Below are 25,558 nucleotides of genomic sequence, written 5' to 3' on the forward strand. Positions count from 1 at the left end.
GCTATCTCATGGTGTCTTCTGTTGTTGGTTTCTATAGCCTCAGATTTTTTGGAAACTTTACACCCAAGAAGGATGACACAACTATGACAAAGGTAAGGTAAAGTCTTAGGTGCTGGTGGCTTTTCTTTTGCTTCCAAGACAAACAAGTGTTTTAGTTAGTAATCACCCAGAATGGCTCATTTAGGCTGATAGGTATTTGTAAGTAGCAGACAAACAAAGATTTTCAGAATGCTGAGTGAGTGGGAAAGGATATGCTCTGTATAATTTGGACTGCGTCCATTCACTTGTAAATGCATAGAACTATAGAACTTGGTAACTAGCTGTGGAAGTCTCCTGAAAGGACCTTTTTCCTCTTAAAGAAAATGTGTTGCTAATGAGTAACTTAGACTGTGCTAACTGTACTTCAGGAGCTTGTTTGAAATCTGAAGAGCTTAGTTGCTACAAGTAGTAGAGACAAAGTATTTCAACTCTTAATAATTAAAGTGAGAAGGAAGAGCTCTGTCCAGGAAGAGAGAGTGTGTCTTTGAGGCTAATTTGACTTTATAGAGTGTGTCACTGGCTCCAGAAAACAAAGGTTGTTATCTTACATAATAAATGGATCTTTGTAAAATATTCTTACAGGCTGCCTAAGAAGAATGGCTAAAAGCTTTTGGCCTGCTTCTCCTTTTATTATGTAGTCTACATTTATAGCCTCTTTAAGTTTGTGTGTATGTGTATGTGTGTGTGTGTAAGTGTGCCAAAAAAAACCCTTTATAATATATATTACATATATGGGATATCTATCCATCCTTCCACCCAGTATCTAGTTTAGATGATTATAACTACTAATCAGTATTTTCAGTGCCTGTTATTAAGGTGAAAGAGAAAGTAGATGATATTTTGAAAATGAATTACTGGAGTTTACATATTTTTGTTTCTAGTGTTTTCAGATCTAAGAATTGACTCTTACAGTGGTTAAACCAGTCAGAGTAGATATAAGAACTTGGCATCACTCAGCCTTTAAGATTTAGTCAGAAGTCAAAGGCATTCTTTTTTTTTTTTATTATTTCATAGGCAAAACTTTCAAATCAACAACCACATCAATAATATAAAATGTGTATGATTTATATGACTACGACTTTATGCTAAAGACTATGACTTTAAAGACATCTATGACTTTATGCTTATACCTATAAGTATTTTGTAGAATTTATAGATATAACTTTAAATGGAAAGGCTCATTATGTCTGAATTTTGCTCTAATGGTTGTGTCATTAAGAAGTTGCCAAGTGCTCTGGGTATCTGTCCTGCACTGTAGCTTCCCAGAGTGCTGTGAGTGGGCTCTTTGCCACTTGTTGTTTCAATGTACAGCGTCCTTTCTTTTTTTCCACAGATCATTGGAAATTGTGTGTCAATCTTAGTCTTAAGCTCTGCTTTGCCTGTGATGTCAAGAACACTGGGTAAGTTTGACTGAGAAATGCTCATTAAAAATCCATGTCTTTATAGATAGCTTTATTAAATTTCTTTAACTTTTGCTTTGTGAATTCTTTTTTTTAAATATAATACTTCTTCTATACTGCATTTGTGTATAGGGCCATACCAAAGCAAGTGCTTTTTTTTTTTTTAAACAAAGGCCATTTATTTTTTAAGCACTTAAAACATTCCTTTCCTAAACAATAGACTTTTTTTTTTTTTTTTACCACATTCACAACTTGGACTTTTGAATCTTCTAGTGAGAAAACTGTGACTTTTAAAAAACACTTTAATGCCTAGAAAATATTAAAAGTTTTTCATATATGAAATATATTTCCAAGAATATAGCTTAATGTGTGCTTTTTAAAAGTAGAAATTTGTAAACTAGTTTTAAGCTGCTCTGTGTTCATGAACATAGAGCTTAGCATGATGGTGACATCATGCTGTCCCTGGGAGCACATAGCAATTCAGAGGACACTTTTAGTCGTGTGGTCTCCACTTGCCTGGCAATCATAGTATTTCCTTAAATTGTCAGTGTATAGACAGGTTTTTTTGTTTGTTTGTTTGTTTGTTTTTATCTTTTAAAAGTGAAAGAAAGAATTCTACTTTGTTACTAAAGTTGTTGGTCATAAGTCATTTGGCCTTCTTTATAAAGCACAATTCTAGACTGTGTTTGTAGCTAAATATTATTTTAGGCAGAAGTTTCTTTTAGGCAATTATATATAATTCTCTAGACTTAGGTGTTAAGTTTGTAAATTAATGATTAGAAAATGACCAGACAGATTCCATCTGTGAACTTCGTCCTTGGCTTCAGTGGAAGCTGTAGGCCTGGGGCTTGCTCTACTCCAGACACCACCCCCATTATTGATTTAAGGTTCCTGCCATCAGTGTTGCAGCTGTATCAGAAAGTGGGCGCTTTGTAGTTTTCTTCGTAATTTGTATAGTCTTCTATCTTTTAATAAAGCATAGAATTAAAGTATGAGAGAGACCTCTATTCCACAGGCCATTATTTAGTGAGTATGTCTCTTTATTTGATTGGTAGGATGCATTTGCTTATGGTATGTGAATATTGAAACATGAATCATGCACATTAGTGACACCATTTGAAGCTAAATGTTTCATCTGTTAGGACGGTCCAGCAGATAATGGTAGTTATCAGCCACCTTTCCATTTTAAACCTTTGCAAATCTTATTTATTGTGCTTTGTTATTTAAGAGTAACTGATAAACCATTAATGTATTTCAATTTTGTGGGAGAAAATCACCTGCTGATTATAGGCTTAATACAAAGAAAACAAATTAATGGCAAAATTTACTTTTTGAAGCCTGACAAATTAAATTCCTGAGTAGTTTGCCATAGAGATAAATAAAAAGAAAAAAAAAAAAGATGGAACAATTAAAATGCAGCTGAGAAGCTCTTGGACCCAGCTGTCCAAACAGGATTAGTGGAATGCGCTGCGGTACAGTGAATCATGTGGCGCCGTGTAAGACAGCGGCACGCACTGCAATGCGTGTTATGCCCAGTGGCACTGAATAGATGAAAAGAGTAAATACGTTAAACAGATTCATGGAGGCTTTCTGTAGTATTAAAAAAGCAAAGTTCTAGACTAGAGATAAAGCCTTATTTTAGTATTATGGGAAATGCAAACTAGAGTGTTACTTTGTAATGCTTGTGTTAACGCTTTAGGATTGAGGCTTTGATTTTTAAGAAGGTGAGACACAGATGAGTGTGCCCCTGCTGAAGAGCAGAGTTGTGATGCACCAGCTGAAAAAAAAGTCCGAGACCAGAGTAGAGGATGCATTAAGCACATCCCTAGCTGTGAACATTTCTCTCTGGTCTCGCCTCTCACAAGAAGCTCTGACCTCAACTTGGTCTCCTTTGCTCCTGTGAGATGAGTCCACAGCATCTGTCATTAGGAGAATTGGGGATGCAGCAGAGCAGAATATAGAACCTAACATATAGCTTTTCTCTGTCTTAATGATGGTTTAGTGAAGAGGATGATTTTAATTATGAATTGAAAGTATACTGAATCCAGAGTACCATGGTTAATTTGATGATACAGTTGCTTAAAAAAAAAAGAAAATGTCCTGTAGCTGTTTTCTTTCAAAAATCTTCAGCTGCTATTGTTGATGCAGTCTGTAGTTCACTATTTCATGATGTGACATAACATGCTCATTGAAGCATTACTCTCAGATAGCTTACTACATTTGAATGGGGGAATGTATTCATTGAACAATGTCCACTAAATAACTTAATAAGCTTATCACTTGCTACAAAGAAGCTGTGAGGGTTATTTTGAGCAGGCATTTTAAGACATGAACTAATGTAGCTTATTGTATGTAGCAATCATAAGATTTTTGCATTCAGCCCTTTAAAACCTGTAAGAGCATTGCTGTGCTTCCATGATCAGATGCATTGTTCTGCTGTGTGGTCAGACTTTGGTTAAAAAGAAACCCTATTTTGGCATTGTGGATGCTCTTATTTTAAGTAATAGATTACTGCTTAATTTAAAACACTCTGAGTGTGGCTAGAGGAGATGGTTGCAAAGGGTGAAATCAGAGCAGTAAACCTAGCCGCTGTAGATGCCCAGCCTTCCCTGTTTTGAAGAGCGTATCTCATATAATCACCAGCATGCTCTTTTTTGTGCTTGGTTGAGAAGATAAGTGAAGGTTGTTTCTCATTACTCTTTACACGAAGTCCCAAAGAAGTTTTCCTTAAAATGCAAGCAACTGACTTTGAAATACGTTTGCTAATTATGTTTTAAAATTACTTTTATTTTTACCTTGGAAACCATTATACTTTATAACTTACTAGTTTTGCAAGGTCCAAATGCTGACTTACAAAAAGTATTTATGCTACCGAAACAAAAATAGCCTTTCAGATGAGCTTGTATATAATTTAGGTATCTGTAGCTATTCCTCATCTGAGTCCAGTAATCTGTCATGTGGCAGGAAATAAGGTAGATTATTCTTTTTTGTTGCATCTTGATGCATGGACTTTGTTAGAAATAGGTGTTTCTTGAAGAGACTTGTATTTGAGTAAACATATTTTTTTACTATGGGCTTTGCCGGTTTTGTGTTTCTTGCTGTTAGATGGAAGTAAATGATGTTTTCACAGATATTCATCAGTGGCAGATGTAAAGCAGAAGTCTAATATATAAATCCTAATTATGATATCTAATTATAGTAAAAGTTGTTTCAAAATCCACACTGAAAATTTCTCAGGAAAAATGGTATACAATGTCATTATGTCCAGTTTTATTAAATATGATAACAAATAAGCAGTTTTAATTAACTTGTGTTTGATTACTAGTGTTCCTTATATATTTGAATACTGAATTTGTAGATGTGGTTAGGATTTCCGCAAGTAAGGAATTGCTGTAACTATCCTGCATTACATGTCACAGCCAGGAGAGCAGCTGATGATAGTCTTTAGCTCATGCCTCCCTGTCTGGGCCTTCTTTTCTGGAACAGGCAGTTAAAATGTAGCCTGCTGATTTAGTTCCTAACCTTTGGTTTGTATGAAAGTAACTCCTGCTTGGGATCCTGGTGAGAAGGAGCCTAAGGGTTCACTTTAAAATGTGAACTGAAGATGCTGTTGTCAGAACTCTACAGTTACTGTAATGGTCTCATTATAATAGAGAGTCTTCACCTAGCTGAACACGTTATCTCCAATGGAACACATGTAGTCAGCTCTAAGACAGGGCAACTGAGACAGCTGTTTTATTGTAGAACATTTTAAAAAATCAAGTAGATAAGTAAATGCATGAATAGATTACATTTATGAAGAACATTAAGAGTTAGATTGGGCTGAAGAGGCTTCTGACCATGATTTTTTTTAAAAAAATTATCTAAAGCAGTATTTCTATTAATTTGTGAGATTATCATGCATACATACAATGTATTTTGATTATATTCATTATACTCCTTTCTTTAACTCCTCCCAGATCCATGCCCTACCCCCATACCCTCTCTCAACTTTGTATCTTTTTATTCAATTTAATTACTTTACAGCCTGGTCGCAGTCCCCTCCCTCCTCTTCTCTTACTTCCTCCCTTAAGTTCCCTTTTCCCACTCCTTTCTTCTCAGAGAAGGGGAGACTACCCTGAGGGTACATCAAGCCACAGCAGGACTAAGAGCATCCTTTCCCACTGAGGCCAGCCAAGGCAACCCAGCTAGGGGGAAGGGATCCAGTAGGAGGCAACAGAGTTAGAGGCAGCCCCTGCTCCCATTGTTAGGGGACTCACATGATGACCAAGCTGCACATCTGTTAGATATGTGTGAGGGTCTAGGTCCAGCCCATGTCTGCTCTTTGGTTGGTGGTTCAGACTCTGTGAGCCCCCATGGGCCCAGGTTAGTTGACTCTGTAGGTCTTCTTATTGTGTCCTTGACCCCTCTGGCTCCCTTGGTCATTTTTCCAACTCTTCCATAGGACTCCCTGAGCTCTGCCTATTGTTTGGCTGTGGGTATTTGCATCTGTTTCCATCAACTGCTGGATGAAACCTCTTAAAAGATAGTTATGCTAAGCACCTGTCTGCAAGCATAGCAGAGTATCATTAATAGTGAGTGGAGTCAGCTCTCTCCCACGGGGTGGGTCTCAAGTTGAGCTAGTCATTGGTTTGCCATTCCCAGTGCTAATTTGTGTTGCCCATAAGGATATTAATGTTGGGCTACTGGAGCAAGGCCACCCTACCTGAGGGTCACATGCTTAAAGAAAACTGACTCTCCCTCCCCAGAAGTCATCAGCTGTCAATAGCTCCCAGCCAAGGTGAGTGGGGCTCATGAGTTCCTCCCCACTTTATGCTGGAATGCTGCCTTACTCAGTATTGTACAGGTCGTGTAGAGGCAACTACAACTGCTGTGAGGTCATGGGTTCAGAAAACACTGTTTAACTCAAGTGTTCCCTAACCCTCTGGCTTGTGTACTCTTTCTGCCTCCTCTTCCTTAATGAGATCTTAGCATTGGTTGGGAGCTGTGAAACAGATTTCCCCTTTGTGTTTGAGCATTCCACAGATATTTTTTGTTGTTGTTGTTGTTTTGTGGCCAATTTTGAGTTTCTGTGTTAACTGCTGTCTACTGCACAGAGAAACTTCTTTGAGGTCGGAGAGTGACACTAATCTACAGGTATTAGAGATAATGAATTTAGGGGGCAGATTGCTACTATATCCATTTAGGAAAATAATAGTATGTTCACCCTTGGGACCTATAAGGCTCTCCAACCATGGGTTAAGATAAAGGAATAGTTTTAAACTCCTAAGATAAAGGAGTTTGGTGGCGATGGTTGTAAACAATGTGATTATTATTAATAGAACCAAGCTGTGCATTAAAATGGCTATATTAGTACATTTTATGTTACATGTCTTTTTACCACAATCAAAAACAAAGGCAAAGGAAGTCTTGTGTTATATGGCATACGGTGGATGGAACTTGGAAACAAGTCATGTGACACAGCCTGTCCACTAACGGCCAAATGGTGTATGATTCCGTTGATACAGGGAAGGGTAAGGAGAGGATCTGAGGGGAAACTGCCTTGTGGATGTGGACTTTCCCTTTGGAGAGGTGCACTTGTGTTGGAACTGGAGAAAAGGTAGCTAATGCCCTTGAATTGTTTGTCTAAGTGGTGGTGTGTGATGTGACTTTTGTATCAGTTATTTGAAAGGAAAGCCCATTGCTTAATATGGGCACAGTAAGTATTGTCCTGTCTCCTGTCATAGCACTGTCATGAATGTGGAGACCTGTTTGGCCAAACAGTCCTCTTTGAGTGTCTCAGCTGCTTTCCAATAACATGATCCTGGTGGGGTTGGAGGGAACAGGTGAGAAGGACACAGCTGGTGGCCAAGGTGGTGCAGGTAGTGTCCACCCTGGGGCACCAACTCCACCCTTCTCTGTTCATCTCCCTTCTCCCTTCCTTCCCTGGCCCTCCTCCTCTTGGCAGTACTGGGGATTGGACGTAAGCGCTGCATTCATGTAAGGCAAGTGCTCTTCCACTGACTGAACTAAAGCCCCAGCAGTCTTCTGATGAGCATGCATACACTAGCATGGAGGGTTTGAGCTACTGTCCATTTGTTGATGTATTTATTGTCCTTGTCTTCTGCCATGTTCAGTATGTCCCTTTCTTTCCCTGATTCGCTGGAATGCTTACTTGGATGCATGGTACATTTTGCTAAATGCCTTTTATGTCTCTAATGAGACAAGTACACACTTTTTAAAACTCTCTACATAGGTTACATTAATTCTCAGATATTAATTAGCCTGTTGTTTCTTGGATGAGCTCCATGTGTCCTGATATGTTTGGGTTGAATATGATGAAAACTGTCTGAGGACTTTTTCTTCAGTGATTTTGATGACGTTGTTCTATGGTTTTCCCTTTTTGAAGCTTCTTTCTGATTTTAATATATGTGTAATGCTTTCCTCACTACAAGTGTTCAGAAACAGACTCTTCAGTTTCCCTGGGTAGTTTTCATAGACTTGTTTCTCCTTCATTGCCCCATTGCTTACTGATGATATGTATTATCTGGTTTGGAATTTACTTTTTGGAAAGGGTTTGTCAGCAGTTCAGTTTCTTTTATGGAAAGAGCCCTCCTCATAGCTTGAACAATCTTTGTTAATGTCAGCACTAGTGTCAGGTCTGTGGGCAGCTCCCTCAGCCACCAGTAGAAATCGAGACTTGACACAGATCTTTTGTGTTTTCTTGCTCTTTCCTGAGCAGTGTGCTTACATATGTATCGATTTATTGATCCTCTCAGAGACGCATCTTAAATTTCATTTTTTTCTGTTTTTACTTTCTAGTTCAGTGATTTGCCCTTTGAAGTACATTTTCTAATTTTCTGCAACTGAAGCTGAGTTCTGTAGTGGAAAGCCACCTGTAGTGGACTTTTTAAAAACTTAACTTTATTTGGGGTGTTTAGGCCTCTACCTCCCTTCCACCAACACCCTAACCTTAAGTAAGAGAGAGAAAAGGTTAGTGGGTAGAGGGGCCCCAGACCACTTTGCTTCCAGTTATTTAGGGTCAAGGGGTTCTTTTAGAGCTCTATGCGAGTCTCGTCAACTGCATATGCAGCTAGCAGTCTCCTCCATGCCGCTGTACCCTGAAGCATTTCTCTTTGTCCCTCTGCTCCAAAACCGCCCCTTCATCTCTGGTTTCTGTTCTCTGCAAACTGCTATATGCCACATGCCAACACAGAACACCACCACATGCACAGTTCACTGGTTTTTGAGGTATTTTTCCTTTTCTGATCTGAGTACTTGGCTGCACCCCCCCCATTGCAGCCACCCTCCTCTTCTGTGATTCCCCTCCTCACTCCCCTGTACACCGTGCTCCAGCTGCTAAATGCCTGTGCTGCCCCCTGTAGAGTGCTACCTTGTGCATTACCCTTCCAACCCTGTCCCTTGTTGCACCTCCATGCTTCTGCTGCTCCTGTCCCCTACCACACAGGCATATTACCCTTCACCCTTGCTATGTACCCCCAAATCTTTCATGTAGAACATTTTACTTTTCATTTTTTAAAATTCTTTATTAATTACACTTTATTCACTTTGTATCCCCCTGTGGTTCCCTCCCTCCTCCCGTCCCAGTCCATCCCTTCCTCCACCCTCTGCATGCATGCCCCTCCCCAAGTCCACTGATAGGGGAGGTCTTCTTTTCCTTCCTTCTGATCCTAGTCAATTAGGTCTCATCAGGAGTGGCTGCATTGTCTTCCTCTGTGGCCTGGTAATGCTGCTTCCCCCTCAGGGGAGGTGATCAAAGAACAGGCCAATCAGATTATGTCAGAGACAATCCCTGTTCTCATTACTATGGAACCCACTTGGACACTGAACTGCCATGGGCTCTATCTGTGCAGGGGTCTTAGGTTATCACCATGCATAGTCTTTGGTTGGAGTATCAGTCTCAGGAAAGACCCCAGATTTTCTGGTTCTGTTGCTCTCCTTGTGGAGTTCCCATTCTCTCCAGATTTTACTGTTTCCTACTTCTTTTATAAGATTCCCTGCACTCTGCCCAAAGGTTGCCCATAAGTCTCAGCATCTGCATTGATAGTCTGCAGGGCAGAGCCTTTCAGAGGTCCTCTGTGTCAGGCTCCTGACTTGTTCCCTCTTTTCTCCTTCTTCTGATGTCCATCCTCTTTGCCTTTCTGGATAGGAATTGAGCATTTTAGCAAGAGTCCTCCCTCTTGATTAGTTTCTTTAGGTGTACAGATTTTAGTAGGTTTATCCTGTATTATATGTCTGTGTGAGTGAGTATATACCTTGTGCATCTTTCTGCTTCTGGGATAGCTCACTCAGGATGATCTTTTCCAGATCCTACCATTTACCTGCAAATCTCATGATTTCCTTGTTTTTTATTGCTGAGTAATACTCCATTGTGTAGATGTACCACAATTTATGCATCCATTCCTCCACTGAGGGGCATCTGGGCTGTTTCCAGCTTCTGGCTATTACAATAAGGCTGCTACAAATATGGTTGAGCAAATGTCCTTACTGTGTACTTGAGACTCTTTTGGGTATATGCCTAGGAGTGGTATAGCTGGATCTTGAGGAAGCACTATTCCTAGTTGTCTGAGAAAGCGCCAGATTGCTTTCCAGAGTGGTTGTACAAGTTTACATTCCCACCAGCAGGGGAGGAGGGTTTCCCTTTCTCCACAACCTCTCCAGCATGTGTTGTCTCTTGAGTTTTTGATCTTAACCATTCTGATGGGTGAAATCTTAGGGTCATTTTGATTTACATTTCCCTGATGGCTAATGAAGTTGAGCATTTAAGTGTTTCTCTGCCATTCGATATTCCTCCATTGAGAATTCTCTGTTTAGCTCTGTACTCCATTTTTTTAATTGCCTTACTTGATTTTTTGCTGTTTAGTTCTTTAGTTCTTTATATATACTGGAAATTAGTCCTCTGATATAGGGTTGGTGAAGATCCTTTCCCAATCTGTAGGCTGTCGTTTTGTTCTGATGACAGTGTCCTTTGCTTTACAGAAGCTTTTCAGTTTCATGAGGTCCCATTTATTGGTTGTTTCTCTTAGAGCCTGTGCTGTTGGTGTTCTGTTCACGAAGTTGTCTCCTGTACCAATGAGTTCTAGGGTCTTCCCCACTTTTTCTTCTAAGCAGTTTAGTGTGTTTGGTTTTATGTTGAGGTCTTTGATCCACTTGGACTTTAGTTTTGTGCAGGGTCGTAAGTATGGATCTATTTGCATTTTAGACATCCAGTTAGACCAGCACCATTTGTTGAAGATGCTGTCTTTTTTTCCATTGAATGGTTTTGGCATCTTTGTCAAAAATCAGGTGCCCATAAGTGTGTGGATTTATGTCAGGGTCTTCTATTCGATTCCATTGATCCACCAGTCTATTTCTATGCCAGTACCATGCAGTTTTTAGTATTGTTGCTCTATAGTACAACTTGAGATCAGGGATGGAGATACCTCTTGAAGATCTTTTACTGTAGAGAATTGTTTTAGCAATTCTGAATTTCTTACTTTTCATTTTATGAAAATACTTTTTCTTTTTTCTCTAACGATATATTTTGAAGTATGGTATTTTGTTCCCAAAGATTTGGGGATATTTGAGATATTTGCTTGGTAATAATTTTTATTTTGGTTTCTCTGTTGATTTCAATGTTAAGGAATGCACTTTGTGTGTGTTAAGGAATGCACTTTCATTCTGTTTCTTCATTTTAATTTGTTGAGCAGGCTTTACAGCCTGAGTGCAAGGCACAGGAGAAAGGAAAGGACATTTGCTTCATCTGTGTACTATGTTTTCCAGTGTCAGCTCCACTGGAGGGCAGGTGTCCTCCTGCCCTCTAGAGTCTTCTTCTTCAGAGTGCTTCAGTTGAGAGAAGGGCTATAAAGCACTGCTTAGGATTGTGAACCTCTCTCACCTGTACTTCTGTCAGATTGTATCACATGCTTTAAAGCACTGGTACCAGGTGCTTAAACATGGGTCCCAGTGAATTGGCCCTTTGTAGTTATGGTATGTAACTGTGACTCTTCTCTGCGTCTCCTTTGAGTCATATTAAAATAGTCACTTCACTTTCCTTCTGATGCGTTTCTATTTTTATACGTTAAACCTGTGTCTGTATGTTAAATAGCTGAGTAAGCCTGTCTGGATTTGGATATTTAGAGATTCATATCAAATTTGAGTCCTGGTGTGATTCCATCTGTTGCCAGTTTCTCTCCATACCATTTCTCCCTTGTTCTCTTGTCTCCATTTGCAGTCTTACAGATAAATGTCTCTCTCTCTCTCTCTCTTTTGATCTATTGACAAACTCTGAGAAGTTATTTGAGCAGTTACTTTAAGGCTTATACAGTACTACAGTTTTGTGAATGGAGCAGTAATGTTCATATAGTATCAGTTGTAAGCTGCCTTGATTCCCTTGAATACTGATTCCCATAGTGGCTACAACAGTTTACTTTTTAACCAGCAGTGACTAAGTTTCCTTCCACCTCCGCACTCCCCATCTTCACCAGCATTTGTTGCTTTTGGTTTTTGGTTGTTAGATAAAAAGCATTCTGACTGGGGAATGATAGAATTCTATCATTCTGACTGGGGAATGATAAGATCTTAGTGGCATTTTGTTGGATAAACATGTTAGATTTTGTGTTTATGTGTGTTTATTAGTTATTTAAAAAATCTGAGAACTGTTGGTTCAGTTCACTTGTTGAATTTGCTCATGTGGTGTTTGTTTTTTTGAGTTTTAAAAAATATGTTCTGTCTGTTAATATTCTGCTAGATGAATTGATGCCAAAGATTTCTCTCCCTTTCTGTAGGTTCTTTTCATTCTGTTTCTTCATCATGCAGGTTTCTAGTCAGATGCAGTCCCATTTGCCTCCTCATGCTTTGTTTACAGAGCTGTTGGGGTCCTGTCCTGTGCCTGTATCTTGTTATATTTCTTCTTCTTTTTAGTCATTTCAGAGTTTTAGGTTACACTGCAGTTTTTAATCTAGTCTTAGTTCATTTTTGTGCAGGGGAGGCAGGATCTAGTTTTGGTTCTTAGTGTAGACACACAGGCTTCCTGTCACCACTTATTAAAGATAGGCTGTCTTGCTCCAGTGCTTTTGGTTCCTTTGTCAAGAATCAGATGGCTGTGGCTTACTTACTTCTATGTCTTCTGTCCCACTTCATTGGTGTACGTGTTTTTTTTGTGTCGGTACCATGCTGTTTTTGTTACTATAGCTCTGTGGTCTAATTTGAGACTTTATGTAACATTTCTTGTAATGCAGGTCTGCTGGTAATAAATTCCACAGTTTGGATGTGCAATATGTCTTTATTTTACCTTATTTTGGATGATATTTTTGGACATGAGATTTTAGATAATTTTCTTTCATAGAGTTTTCTTTTAAGAATATTCTTGCGTTGTTTTCCCCTGTGCGTTGCTTTGACAAGAACTTTTCTCTGCCATTATTTCTGTTCTTTTTTTTCTTTTGGAAGGTTTAATGGTTTGATCACTGTGTGCTTAGTCAGGATCCTTCTCATGTTTTTTCTCTTTGAGTTCATTATACATATGTGTTGTCAATTTTGAAATATTTGCAGTTGGTCATTGCCAAGCCAATATTTTTCAAGGAATTTGTTTTTCAAGGAATTCATTCGTGTGTGTGTGTGTGTGTGTGTGTGTATGTCATATGTAGTGTGTGTGCATTTATGTATGGTAAGTGTGTGTCCTCATGTAGGTGTTCATGCACGTATGTGTGTGAATATAGTCTAGAGGTCAATCTCATGTTTCATTCCTCAGGCCCTGTCCACCTTGATTTTTAAGAGGGTTTCATACCCTCTTTGAGCTCACCTAAGTGGAATAGTCAGGCTGGCCAGCCAGCAACACCTAGAGATTGAATCTATGTTTTCATAGATTCTGAGAATTGAATTTGGGTCCTCATGCTTACATAGAACTTCACTGGCTGAGCATCTCGGCAACTCCTTTCAGGAACTCTGGATAGTAAGTACCTCATCAGCCACTGGAATCAGTTCAGTTCATTGACACTGTTCATTTCTTTGTTGTGTTTTGTGTTCTTTTGCTGTCTTTAAGTTTTCTAATTACTGCAGTTATTAACCAGGCCTTAATCTTATCAAGTATGCTTTTCCAGTTTACATTGTGCATTTCCTTTATAGGCAAAATTCAAGCTTTTAAAATTCTTTTGTGTACTTATTTAGTAAGTTAAGTCTTCCTCTAGCTCCTGAATTATAGGAAAGGCCACTGGGAACAGTAATTTCTGCTCAGTTTTCTGCTGCGCTCTTCTCCAAGCAGCTCTGCTCACTAAGCTGCTTCATGCTGAGTGCCAAGTCCCTTCTTCGTGGAGAGGGTTCTGGCCTTGTTTGTTCCTGGAAGGCCTCTTTAGGTAGGACGCAGCACCACTCAGGGGCCACCTTGCTTGCTTCTCATCAGTCAGCAGTTACTGTCCATTACTTAATGTCTAGGGTCTCATGAACCATCATTTGGATATTACATCCAGTTTTAAAATTTATTCAGGTAGGTGGGAAAATCTTATCCCTTTTATTCCCTTCTGGCTAGCATAAGCCCACAGCCATATTTCTAATTGTTATAATTCAACAAAAACATACTTTTCACAGCAAGACTGATTGTAAGAATACTCTGGTATAGGCAACACACCAACAATCAAATATATTTTTTAAGTGGGGCTGACAAGGTAGCTCAATGGGTAAAGGAACTTGCTGCCAAATCTGATAACCTGAGTTTAGTTCCCAGAAACCACACATGGTAGAAGAAGAGAAAAGACTTCAACAAGCTGTCTTCTGACCTCTGTACAATTGCTGTGGCACATACATATGTGTTCACAAACATACATACATACATATAGGATAAATGCTTAAAATTTTTAATGAATTAAAAATTTTAAAAAGAGCAGGCCAGTCAGTTCATGTCAGAGACAGTCCCTGTTCCCACTACTATGGAACCCACTTAGATACTGAACTGCCATGGGCTACATCTATGCAGGGGTTCTAGGTTATCTCCATGCATGGTACTTGGTTGGAGTATGAGTCTCAGGAAAGACCCCTGTGCTCAGATTTTTTGGTTCTGTTGCTCTCCTTGTGGAGCTCCTGTCCTCTCCAGATCTATTTCCCACTTCTTTCATAAGATTCCCTGCACTCTGCCCAACAGTTGGCCATAAGATCTGATAGACTAGGAAGGAGAGGAAGACCGCCCCTACCAGTAGACTTGGGGAGGGGCATGCAATGACAAGGGGGAGGGAAGGTGGGATTGGGAGGGGAGGAGAGAGGGGTTTATGGGGGATACAAAGTGAATAAAGTGTAATTAATAAATATTAAAATAAAAAAATTTTAAAAAGACATCAGTTAGTCTTTGATTTTGAATTGTAATCTTCCATTCTAGCTCCAGAGCAGAAGCTTAGTTTTGTAGTGACGTTGTTCTTAATAAACAGGACAGTTAGCACATTGTTCCTGCTTATACCAGTTGTAAAAGCAAGGATATTTAGAATGATTACAGATTTTATTGCTTGTCTGTCTCTAGGTCATGCTTATTTTAGACACTATCTTAGCTGATTTTTTAGAAGTCTGGTTAGGGGGAGGGAATCTGAAAATATGGCCAGGGTGGTGTTGAAACTAATCATTTAAATTTAGAGATTAGTTTTAAATATAAATTAATTTGATAGGAACACGTGTTGTTTTTGGCACCTTTAAATTAAAGTCATGGGTGTTTTAGATCAGATGTTTGTGTATTAGGCCAGCTTGTGTAATTTACTGATCACATCACTTTCAGGCCCTTTGTGTCCCACACTTTACAAAATGCTCTGAATGGCCTAACGCAGCTTTGCCAACATGAACATGCTTGCTCACAGTAGAAGTTGACTCAGGTGGGCTAAAGAACACGCGTTCTATTGACTTGTACTGCGGGTGGGGCAACCTGCTTCTTATTAAAGTTGGTTGTATTTTGTGCACCAGTTCTTTTAAAAATGTGAATAGAAAAAAGATTGTTTTGGAAGGAATTACTCATGAAACATTCTCAATTGAGTCCTTGTGGGGAAGGCAGTACATTGCTTGTCATGAAATGGTGTACCCAGGTCACATGACCCTGTGCCTCACTGCTGTCTAATGAAGCTACTTTGAGTGTGTGTGTGTTTCTTGTCTTTCAACAATGATGGGATGGGTGAAGCTCTTCAGATATTTGACCACAGGTATTTAATAGTTTAACCTTGTTGTATTTTAAAATACTATTTTAATACCATGTTATTTTTGTCCAGAAGTATATGTTTGGAAACATTGTACATTTATATAATAAGCTTTATTTCAGTATTGTTACTTTTTCTTAAGTATTAATAATTTTAATTTGAAAAAGACATTTTTATTATTTAATTGTTGCTGGGACAAAAGCTACACAGCCAGAATTTCAGAAAAATGATTGGTTTTGCTTCTAAGTAAAGAGTTATATATAATCCCCAGAATAATCTTTTGGTTGGTCAAGATCAGTCAAGTTTTTTATAAAGTACATCTGGAACAATAATGTCTTCAGACCCAAACCTGTGAACTAGCGTTTTTGTTCCTCTTAGGTTTCTATGTATGTCTGCCTGAAAGAAAGCTTTTTAGCAAGAGACTGTTCTTTGCCTAGAGATCCTGTTAGGTCTAGACTCTGACTTTCCAAGTGCAAGTGGGCTCTATTTCTAGGGTCTGACCACTCCCTCACTGTTCTAGGACTTCTGTGCTCAATGTGACTGATTTCACCTCTCAACTCTGCTCTTCCTGGATGGTGCAAAGCTATCTACAGGACATAGCAGGGTTCCACAGTGGAATTTGCCTAACCACACAGGTTCATTAATGAGAAGAAAAATTAGACTTTGTGTTTATATCACAATTATGACTGCTGCAGTGTTTTATCCATGTGGAATGTCAGTGGCACATATAGTAATAGATAACCAAATGCACACATTAAATATTATACTTGTGTTAAATCCACATCAGTCCTCTCTTTCTGTTTTTACCTGTAGCTGTAGACATCATCCAGAGCACACTTAGCCTCTCCTTTGGAAGCCTTAGAGATGCAGAAGTTTGAGTGTGTTTGTCTTGTGCAGTGACTATGGCTTTTACTAGACTCTCAAGGAGCTCTTTTGTTCTTGTAATTAATTCAGTTGCCAGTATGGGGTAGTGAGGCTGAGGCTAGTATTGGTAGGACTATTAACTGTTGATATAGCTACTAACATCAGTTAAATGCTTTGGTTTGAAAAGTAAGGTATCTGATTAGGCATCCATTCCTTTAAACAAAGTGCTTTCTTTTAGGCTTAGCACTGAGAGACTAAAGTCAGAGTTGTCATCGTCTTACAGCAATACAGGAGAGGCACTGAAGGCTTTTCTGGTGTCTGGATTTTAAACTTTTTAAAAAGGTATTATCTAATGTCTTCATTAATCTTCACCTATTTTTAAAATACTTTGGCAATGTCTTTCAAACTTACATGCATTGGTTCAGGGTGGGAGTGACTATGGAGCTATTTTTGAAATGCTCTGTTCTTACTGCACTGTTTGCATAGGGCGATTTCTGCTGTCCATAAGCTTTTCTGTGAAGCTCTCTGTAGTGTTTGATGGAATTGTGTTGGATCAGGGCTGAAAGCCAAATTCAAAATTCATTTGATGATGTGAGATTGAGTCAAAGGTATTTTTGAAATCACCCATAAAATCCTTAAATGGCCTATAGCATATGCATGACATAACGGTGTTTGTACAGTCCTACAGGAAGTATCTATGGATTCTTGTAACTCTTTCTTATAGATCCATATAGCCCCATCTTGTCCTTCAGTGTCTTCCTCAAGACTCTATACCATGCCCTCCTCATGCCACTCAACTATTCACCTATCCATAGTCAGCAAATAAATCCTCTTTTTGATAAGTATTGGACCTGGGACAAATACTCATAGAACAAAATTATTTAGTATTCTTTCAGGTAAAAGACTTCAAATGCATATGTGAGTTAATATAAGTAACTTAAATCCATGTATGATGTAATCCTCACACATTACCACCTTCCCTCTCTTATTTTGTAAATTTGTAGTGTTAAATTCTGCCAATGGTGTGTTGGAAGGAAATGGTCCTGTTTATCAGTTACATGATGAGCATTAAGAATGTGTAAGGTATTGCCACTGGAATTGAAGTTGTAGGGGTGGAAGAGACATCATTTGTATGTAACTAGTGGGGAGAACAGGATCTAGTGAATGGCTTCTGATTTTGCTAAAGTGCAGGCATGAACCCTAAACAGTGATGGGCACTCATACCAGTCTCCTGTGGATCACATGCAAGTGACTGGCACAGACATGAAGATCAGGGCTGGTGTGGATTGCCCTGCTAGGAAAAATCCCAGAGCATCCCACAAACAACTGAGAAAGTTTGGGGGGTCTTACCTGATTTTAACCGTATTTTGTTACAGATCTGAACATAACTCACTTTAAGTACTCTTATTTATTTTTTAACAGGAATCACTAGATTTGATCTACTTGGAGACTTTGGAAGATTTAATTGGCTGGGAAATTTCTATATTGTATTATCCTACAATTTACTTTTTGCCATTGTGACAACATTGTGTTTGGTCAGAAAATTCACGTCAGCTGTACGAGAAGAACTTTTGAAGGCCCTAGGTAATCTTGAGTTTATGAACTTTTTTTCAATTAATATTGACTTTAACATTTGAGTCTTTATTTAATTTCTAAGTGAGCATAGCAGTTGGTCACATTCTTAACCCATGTGTTGGTTGTGACTGGATCAGAATCATGTCCTTGTACTTCCGGCCCTTATCTGTAAGATGTGTGAGTAAGAACAGTGGTGGTTCTTATGGGGCCTCAGTACAGGGCCTAAGACATCCTAAAGACTCGGGAATGGCAGTTAGCCCCTTTGTTCCTGTCATGATAGTGATGAGAATGACTTGGTGTTGAAGGTATGGTTTTTGTAATGATGAACTTTTACTATTATTTAGTTGCAGCTTTTTGAGGGGAGGAACTTGCATTTCCCAAGTATATATTCAAGCTGTAATTCTCTTCAGTAAGCTAAATAACTGAAAAACAATGTTAGTATTCTTGGTACAGACAGGACAGGGGTTTTATTGTCCTGTACTCTGTCATTTGTATTGTAGTGGCAACAAAGCTTGCTCCAAGTGCTGCATACTCTTACACTCTTGCTGAACATTGTCCAGGGCCTGTGCTTTATGGTATGCAGCACTCTAGAAACTTCCCAGGCTCGCAGCATCTACCTCCATAGCAGTAAAGAATGGTTTCCTACAGGAAACTATAGGAAACCCCAGCATTAATTTGCCTGACACCACTTGAATGCTTATGTTTCATATAGGTTGTGGTTTTAGCTATTTTAAGAGACAACATCTTGATAAATTCATTAAGGTCCCAATTTCAGAAAGCTTAAACTATAGGAGCAGCAATAAAGCTTCTCATAGCACCAACTTTATGACCTTGATGTTTAAAAGGATGACCTTTGAAGAAAGAATACCAGGTTACTGCGCCATGTGTATTTTATTTGTAACATGCAGTGTGAGGGGATAGATGATTGAAATATTGCCCTGAAATGAAAAAGCTACATCTCATCTCATCTGAAACACCAGTTAATTTATAAATTTCAGTGCCTGGGTTTCACAGTACCGGCCACATTAAAAACAGGCAGATGCCTAGGAATCAAGAAACCGTCATCACTGTCTAGTTGAAACATTTTTAGCGGGGAGTTCAAATCAGTTACAACTTGGCTACGACCGAGAAGGCTGCAGTGTATCAGTGTTGCACCCTGCTGTGGTGCTACGGTACTAAGTCAACCTGCCAGAGGCCAGAGGCCGTCTGTGGCATGTCAGCAATCTGACCATAAGACACAGTGGAGTTTGCAAGAGCTGTGTGACGCTTTCAAGAGATAATGTTTGTTTTCTTTTTCAAATGTTTTCTATTACCTTTTTGTATGTTATTTAGGGGGCAATTCCCTGTGTAGAAAAGAATCCTCTTTAAATATAAGTTCAAATGGCCCAAGATGTTAAGTCTGACTTTATTAACCCATTCCTAACAGGTCTTTTTAGAGAATATCTGCTGCAAGTAGCCACAGTGATGATGTTGACCCAGGGACTGTCTCGGGAGAGGTGTGCAGATGACTGTGTTGCAGTTTTATGAGTCCTGTGTCATACCCAAGAAGTGAACCTGCTTAAGTCTTCTATCTTATATTTATGGTTGTGAGCCTAGCCTTTAACGGCTGAGCCATCTCTCCAGCCCAGTCTTCTATCTTAAAAGTGTAGTTCCTGGGGCAGGAATGTGGCTAGTGGTAGAGTGCTTGCCTAACATAGATAAGGTCCTAGGTTTGATCTCCAGCAATGCAACCTATACAGGAAAGCTTTCCTGTTGCTCAACAGGTCTTCTTGGGCCACCTACTCCCTTAGCATGCTCTTTTCTCACCCTTACCCTATTTTTTCTGCAGGACTTCACAAACTCCACTTGTCAGATACCTCAAGGGATTCAGAAACTACAAAGCCTTCTGCCAACGGGCATCAGAAAGCACTGTGAGACCTGGCTGCCTCAGTAGCATTCTGCAGCAAGTCCTGACAACTCCTGATTCATGACATTCCCACAAACACAGATCAGCTTGTGGTGGGGTCTGGGCCTGCCTGTCAGTGCCACCTTCTCATAATCACTGAGAACTTGGCATTGCTGATCTGTTTCTCATTTGAATTGTCTCACTGACCTTATAGATTTTGATTAAAGCCCGAGTCTTAGAGACTGAGGAAAAGCTGGACGTCACAGCAGGGAACCATCTGGATAAGAGGTGAAGATGTGCAAAGAAGAAACTTGGACTTTCTTATACTTTGCTTTACATCGTGAGAAGTTTGGTTCTGTAGACAGTAGCTTACCTGAAAGTCACTTGGTATCCCATAACATCTTTAGAAAGTCCTAGAAACTGCCGTACTAGTAACAAACTCCATTTTCTATTTTCTTAAAACCCAAAAAAGTTTGTGATTTATGTTACAGAATCTTCATTAGACTTTGAGCCAGTGGAAAACACTATATTCTTTTCAAACCACAGCCTTGGTGGGCAGCCCCAGGACTATCCTTTGTGGTAAGCTGCAGTAGGAAGCATATGTGATTGTATATTTGGACAGTTTGGGTGTATACACCTGATAATACTCGTCATAGTGCAGTGCCAGTGTAAGACACACTTGTAATTTAGACTTTGCCTTATAGGCCATATGTACATTCACTTTTTAACCCTCCCCCCCCTTTTTTAAACTGCTGCACTCCCTGTGCTTGTTTGCCTGTGGAACCCATAGACAGAATTTGCTTCTTCTTCATGTCCCTCAGGCTTTGGTGACATTCGTATACGCCACCGTAAGTCTCCACCTCAGGAAAGTTACCAGTGTGATACCCAGAACTCAAAGGTCAAGTTTTCCACGGAAGGGCAGGTACAGTGTAATAGGAGTTCATAATTATTCAGTTGTTTAGTTGTAATTGTTGGGATGCTTCCTCAACTCTTGAGTCTACTGATTAAATAAAAAAACATGAGCGCATGCTGTTGTTGTCCCTAGGTAGCACACAATTTACAGAAGTATAGTGATGCTCATATTCACTTGTATGGATGACAAAGCAGGGTTTGTTTTCAGAAAAAAAGTAAAGTATTTTTTCTCAAATTGTTGAATTTAGTTTGTTTTAGAGAAATATAGGAAAGCCTGTATCTGACTGTTTTTGCTTTTACTTAGAAAACCAAGAAAATTTAGCTGTATGTTTAAAGCCACTGAGTACAGTTTTTCCTTACACCATGGCATTCCCTGATACCCCAGGTTAGCTTTAAGGAAAAGGAACATTGGTGCTGTGGCTCTGAGTAATTCAGTACATGCCGCCAGTGAGTACTAGTAGATTCCTGAGTGTGATGTCATGCACTAGTACAATGAAAGTTGACCACTTTCAAATTTCCCTGATCATTATGCCTACATTAGCCAGGCTCTACTTTTTACTGAAACTTGAAATCCATCCTTTGAGCAGACCAAGTGAAGAAAAGATCAGAGAGCAGTTTCCCACTGCAAGCACTTATAGCGACACCATTGCCAACACAACCGAACAGAGCTCCTGGCTAATCTGTAAGGTGTCTGAAATTTTCATAAAATATTAAACTTTTCAATGTCTGTATCAACTTTAATTTTGTGTGTGTGTGTGTGTGTGTGTATGTGTGTGTGTGTGTGAGAGAGAGAGAGTGTGTGTGTGAGAGAGAAAGAGACCATGAGTGAAGATCTGAGAACAACTTTTAGGAGTCAGTTCTTTATTTTCACCAGGTGTATGCTGGTGATTAAGATACCTGCTGAGCCATCTCATTGGCCAGTCCTAAACTTTTCTTTAACTAATTTTTATTTTTTATATTAATCACAGGTTATTTACTTTGTATCCCAGCTGTAGCCCCCTCACTCTTTCCCTCTCAATACCCCCCTCCCTCCCTCATCTCCTCCCTGCCCCTTTCCAAGTCCACTGCTAGGGGAGGTCCTCCTCCCCTTGCATCTGACCCTAGCTTATCAGGTATCTTCAGGACTGGCTGCCATGTCCTCCTCTGTGGCCTAGCAAGACTGTTCCTCCCTCGGGAGATTAGGGGGCCAGGTAAAGGAGCCAGTCGTTGAGTTCATGTCAGAAATAGTTCCTATTCCACTTACTAGGGAAACCCACTTGGTTACTGAGCTACCATGTGCTATATCCCAGCAGGGGTTCAAAAGCCTACGGCAGAGGGCCTCTGAAAGACTCTACCTAGCAGCGTATCAAAGCAGATGTGGAGATTCATAACCAAACCTTCAGCAGAGTGCAGTGCAGGGAATCATATGAAAGAAGGGGGAGTTAGTATGACCTAGAGAGGACAGGAGCTCCACAAGGACAAAATATATCAGGGCATGGGGGCCCTCTATGAGACTGTTTCTCCAACCAAGGACCATATAAGGATATAACCTAACATTCTTAATCATTGGAAGTTTTGAAGATGGGAGCCAGGCTTGGGTAACTAAGCCTAGTCAGATATATGATGAATTTTAAAACACTGACTAGAGGTATTTGCTGATGAGATGAAAAGTGGGCTTTAAGGAATATTGTCTCACCTTGGATCTCAGGTCCTCTATGGTTGATCTACTGCATGGTTGCGACCCTTTAATGGTCACTGGTCATTCACCTGAGAGTCTCACCTGGAGAGAGGGACTGAGTCCAGGTGCAATCACTGCACTGGGCATGTGCTGAAGGTTGACTGATGCAGAACTTCACAAGTGGACAGCAGCACTCTGAGGCTTCCCATTCTAAATTCATGAAGACAAGTACACACAGGATTCTTGCATTGTAGAGGTATTTTACAGAAAATGCAGAAAGTTCTGCAAACAAGTGTTCTCATACACACTAATCACATGGTGCTTTTTTTTTTTTTTTTTTTTTTAACTAGAGGAGACTGCATCAGTGACTGATAATTTGTCCTGCTGTTCTTTCACCTTGAATTTCCTCTTTAAAAGGGCACGAAGCTGGGCATGGTAGTGTTTGCCTTAATCCTAGCATGCAAGAGGCAGAAGCAGGAGGATACTATGAATTTGAAGCCAGTCTGGTTTACATAGTGTGTTCCAGGCAAGTCAGAGTTACATAGTGAAACTGTCTCAAAAAACAAAACAAAATAAGGGCATGCGGATTGGGGTGGAGTGGCTAGAGATGTCTCAGCAGTTCAGAGAACTGGGTGTTCTATTAGAGGACTCAAATTTGGTTCCTAGCATCCACACGGTGGCTTACAGCCATCAGTAACTAGTCACAGGGATCTGAAACCTTTTTCAGGCCTCCATGGGCACTGCAGGCACATGGTGCAGGAAAACCATCCCTACACATAAAAATAATACAATTTAAACTAAAAGGGTACCAGGTACTTACAGATCTTAATGAGGAGATATAACAAATATTATGGATTCAAACATTGCTTATCTATATTCGTCTGGCTATCTATCTATCTATCTATCTATCTATCTATCTATCTATCTAATCTATCCATCTTTTTATAATTTTTAAAAATTATTTATTTCTATATAAATTATACTTTACTTTATATCCCAGCTATAGTCCCCCTCTTGTCCCCTCCCAATCACACCCTCCCTCCCTCATTTCCTCTCATGCCTCTCCCCAAGTCCACAGATATGGGAGGTCCTCCTCCCCTTCCCTTTGACCCTAGCCTATCAGGTCTCATCAGGACTGGCTTCTTTGTCTTCCTTTGTGGCCTGGTAAGGCTGCTCCCCCCTCAGGAGGGTGATCAAAGAGCCAGCCACTGAGTTCATGTCGGAGATAGTTCCTATTTCCATTACTAGGGAACCCACGTAGAGACTGAAATGCCATGGGCTATATCTGTGCAGGGGTTCTAGGTTATCTCTATGCATTGTCCTTGCTTGGTGTTTCAGTCTCAGAAAAGACCCCTGTGCCCTGTTTTTTGGTTCTGTTGCTCTCTTTGTAGAGCTCCTATTCCCTCTAGGTCTTTCTATCTCCCTCTTCTTTCATAAGATTCCCTGCACTCTGCCCAAAGTTTGGCTATGAATCTCAGCATATGTTTTGATACCCTGCTGTGTAGAATCATTCAAAGGCCCTCTGTGATAGGCTCCTGTCCTATTCCCTGTTTTCTCCCTCTTCTGATGTCCATCCTTTTTGCCTTTCTGAATGAGGATTGAACATCTTACCCAGAGTCCTTCTTGATTAGATTCTTTAGGTGTACAGATTTTAGTATGTTTGTCCTATATTATATGTCTAATATCCACTTATGAGTGAGTATATACCCTGTGTGTCTTTCTGCTTCTGGGATACCTCACTCGGGATGATCTTCTTTAGTTCCCACCGTTTGCCTGAAAATTTCATGATTTCCTTGTTTTTCATTGCTGAGTAATATTCCATTGTGTAAATGGAATATTTACACAATTTCTGTATTCATTCCTCAACTGAGGGGCATCTGGGTTGTTTCCAGCTTCTGGCTATTACAAATAAAGCTGTACAGATATGGTTGAGCAAACGTCTTTGTTGTATACTTGAGCATCTTTTAGATATATGCCTAGGTGTGGTATAGCTGGATCTTGAGGTAGCACTATTCCTAATTGTCTGAGAAAGTGCCATATTGATTTCCAAAGTGGTTGTACAAGTTTACATTCCCACCAGCAATGGAGGAGGGTTCCCCTTTCTCCACATCCTTTCCAGTATGCATTGTCACTTGAGTTTTTCGTCTTAGCCATTCTGACGGGTATAAAGTAAAATCTCAGGGTCGTTTTGATTTGCATTTCCCTGATTTCCCTGAGCATTTCTTTAAGTGTTTCTCTGCCATTCTGTATTTCTCTACAGAGAATTCTCTGTTTACCTCTGCACCCCATTTTTTAATTGGATTACTTGATTTCTTGCTTTTTAACTTCTTTAGTTTATATATTCTGGATTTTAGACACTGTCAGATATAGTGTTGTGAAGTTCCCTTCCCAGTCTATAGGCTGTTGTTTTGTTATGACGACAGTCTCCTTTGCTTTACAGAAGCTTTTCAATTTCATGAGGTCCCATTTATTGATTATTGACCTTGCAGCCAAGTGTTGGTGTTCTGTTTAGGAAGTTGTCTCCTGTGCCAATGAGTTCTAGGCTCTTCCCTACTTTTTCTTCTAACCGATTTAGTGTGTCTGGTTTTATGTTGAGGTCTTTGATCCACTTGGACTTTAGTTTTGTGCAGGGTGATAAATAGGGATCTATTTGCATTTTTCTACATGTAAACATCCTGTTAGACCAGCACCATTTGTTGAAGATTCTATCTTTTTTCCATTATATGGTTTTGGCTTCTTTGTCAAAAATAAAGTATCTGTCACTGTGTGAGTTTATTTTTGGTTCTTCTATTTGATTCCATTGATCCACCATTCTGTTTCTATGCCAGTACCATGGAGTTTTTATTACTATTGCTCTGTGATACAGCTTGAGATCAGGGATGGAGATACCTCCAGATATGTTGTTGTGCAGGATTGTTTTGGCAAATTCTAGGTTTTTTGCTTTTCCTTATGAAATTGAGAATTGTTCTTTCAAGATCTGTAAAGAATTGTGTTGGTAATTTGATGGGAATTGCACTGAATCTATAGACTGCTTTTGGCAGGATGGCCATTTTCACTATGTTAATCCTACCGATCCATGAGCACGGGA

At 39.7% G+C, this 25,558-nt stretch overlaps 1 protein-coding gene across 3 annotated transcripts in view; it reads left to right on the forward strand.

The window, feature by feature from the left end:
- Positions 1 to 21,536, forward strand: part of Lmbr1 (limb development membrane protein 1) — a 130,158-nt gene extending 108,622 nt beyond the window's left edge. For all 3 annotated transcript variants that reach the window (XM_060374160.1, XM_060374161.1, XM_060374162.1), the window contains 4 exons: positions 2 to 92; positions 1,373 to 1,439; positions 17,864 to 18,025; positions 19,845 to 21,536. In XM_060374160.1, the coding sequence (XP_060230143.1) occupies positions 2 to 92; positions 1,373 to 1,439; positions 17,864 to 18,025; positions 19,845 to 19,930 (406 nt within the window). In that variant the 3' untranslated portion in view covers positions 19,931 to 21,536. The remainder of the gene's footprint in view (position 1; positions 93 to 1,372; positions 1,440 to 17,863; positions 18,026 to 19,844) is intronic.
- The last annotated feature ends 4,022 nt before the right edge of the window (positions 21,537 to 25,558 follow it).

This window comes from Meriones unguiculatus, chromosome 21 (genome assembly GCF_030254825.1).
Source record: "Meriones unguiculatus strain TT.TT164.6M chromosome 21, Bangor_MerUng_6.1, whole genome shotgun sequence".
Classification (NCBI taxonomy): domain Eukaryota; kingdom Metazoa; phylum Chordata; class Mammalia; order Rodentia; family Muridae; genus Meriones; species Meriones unguiculatus.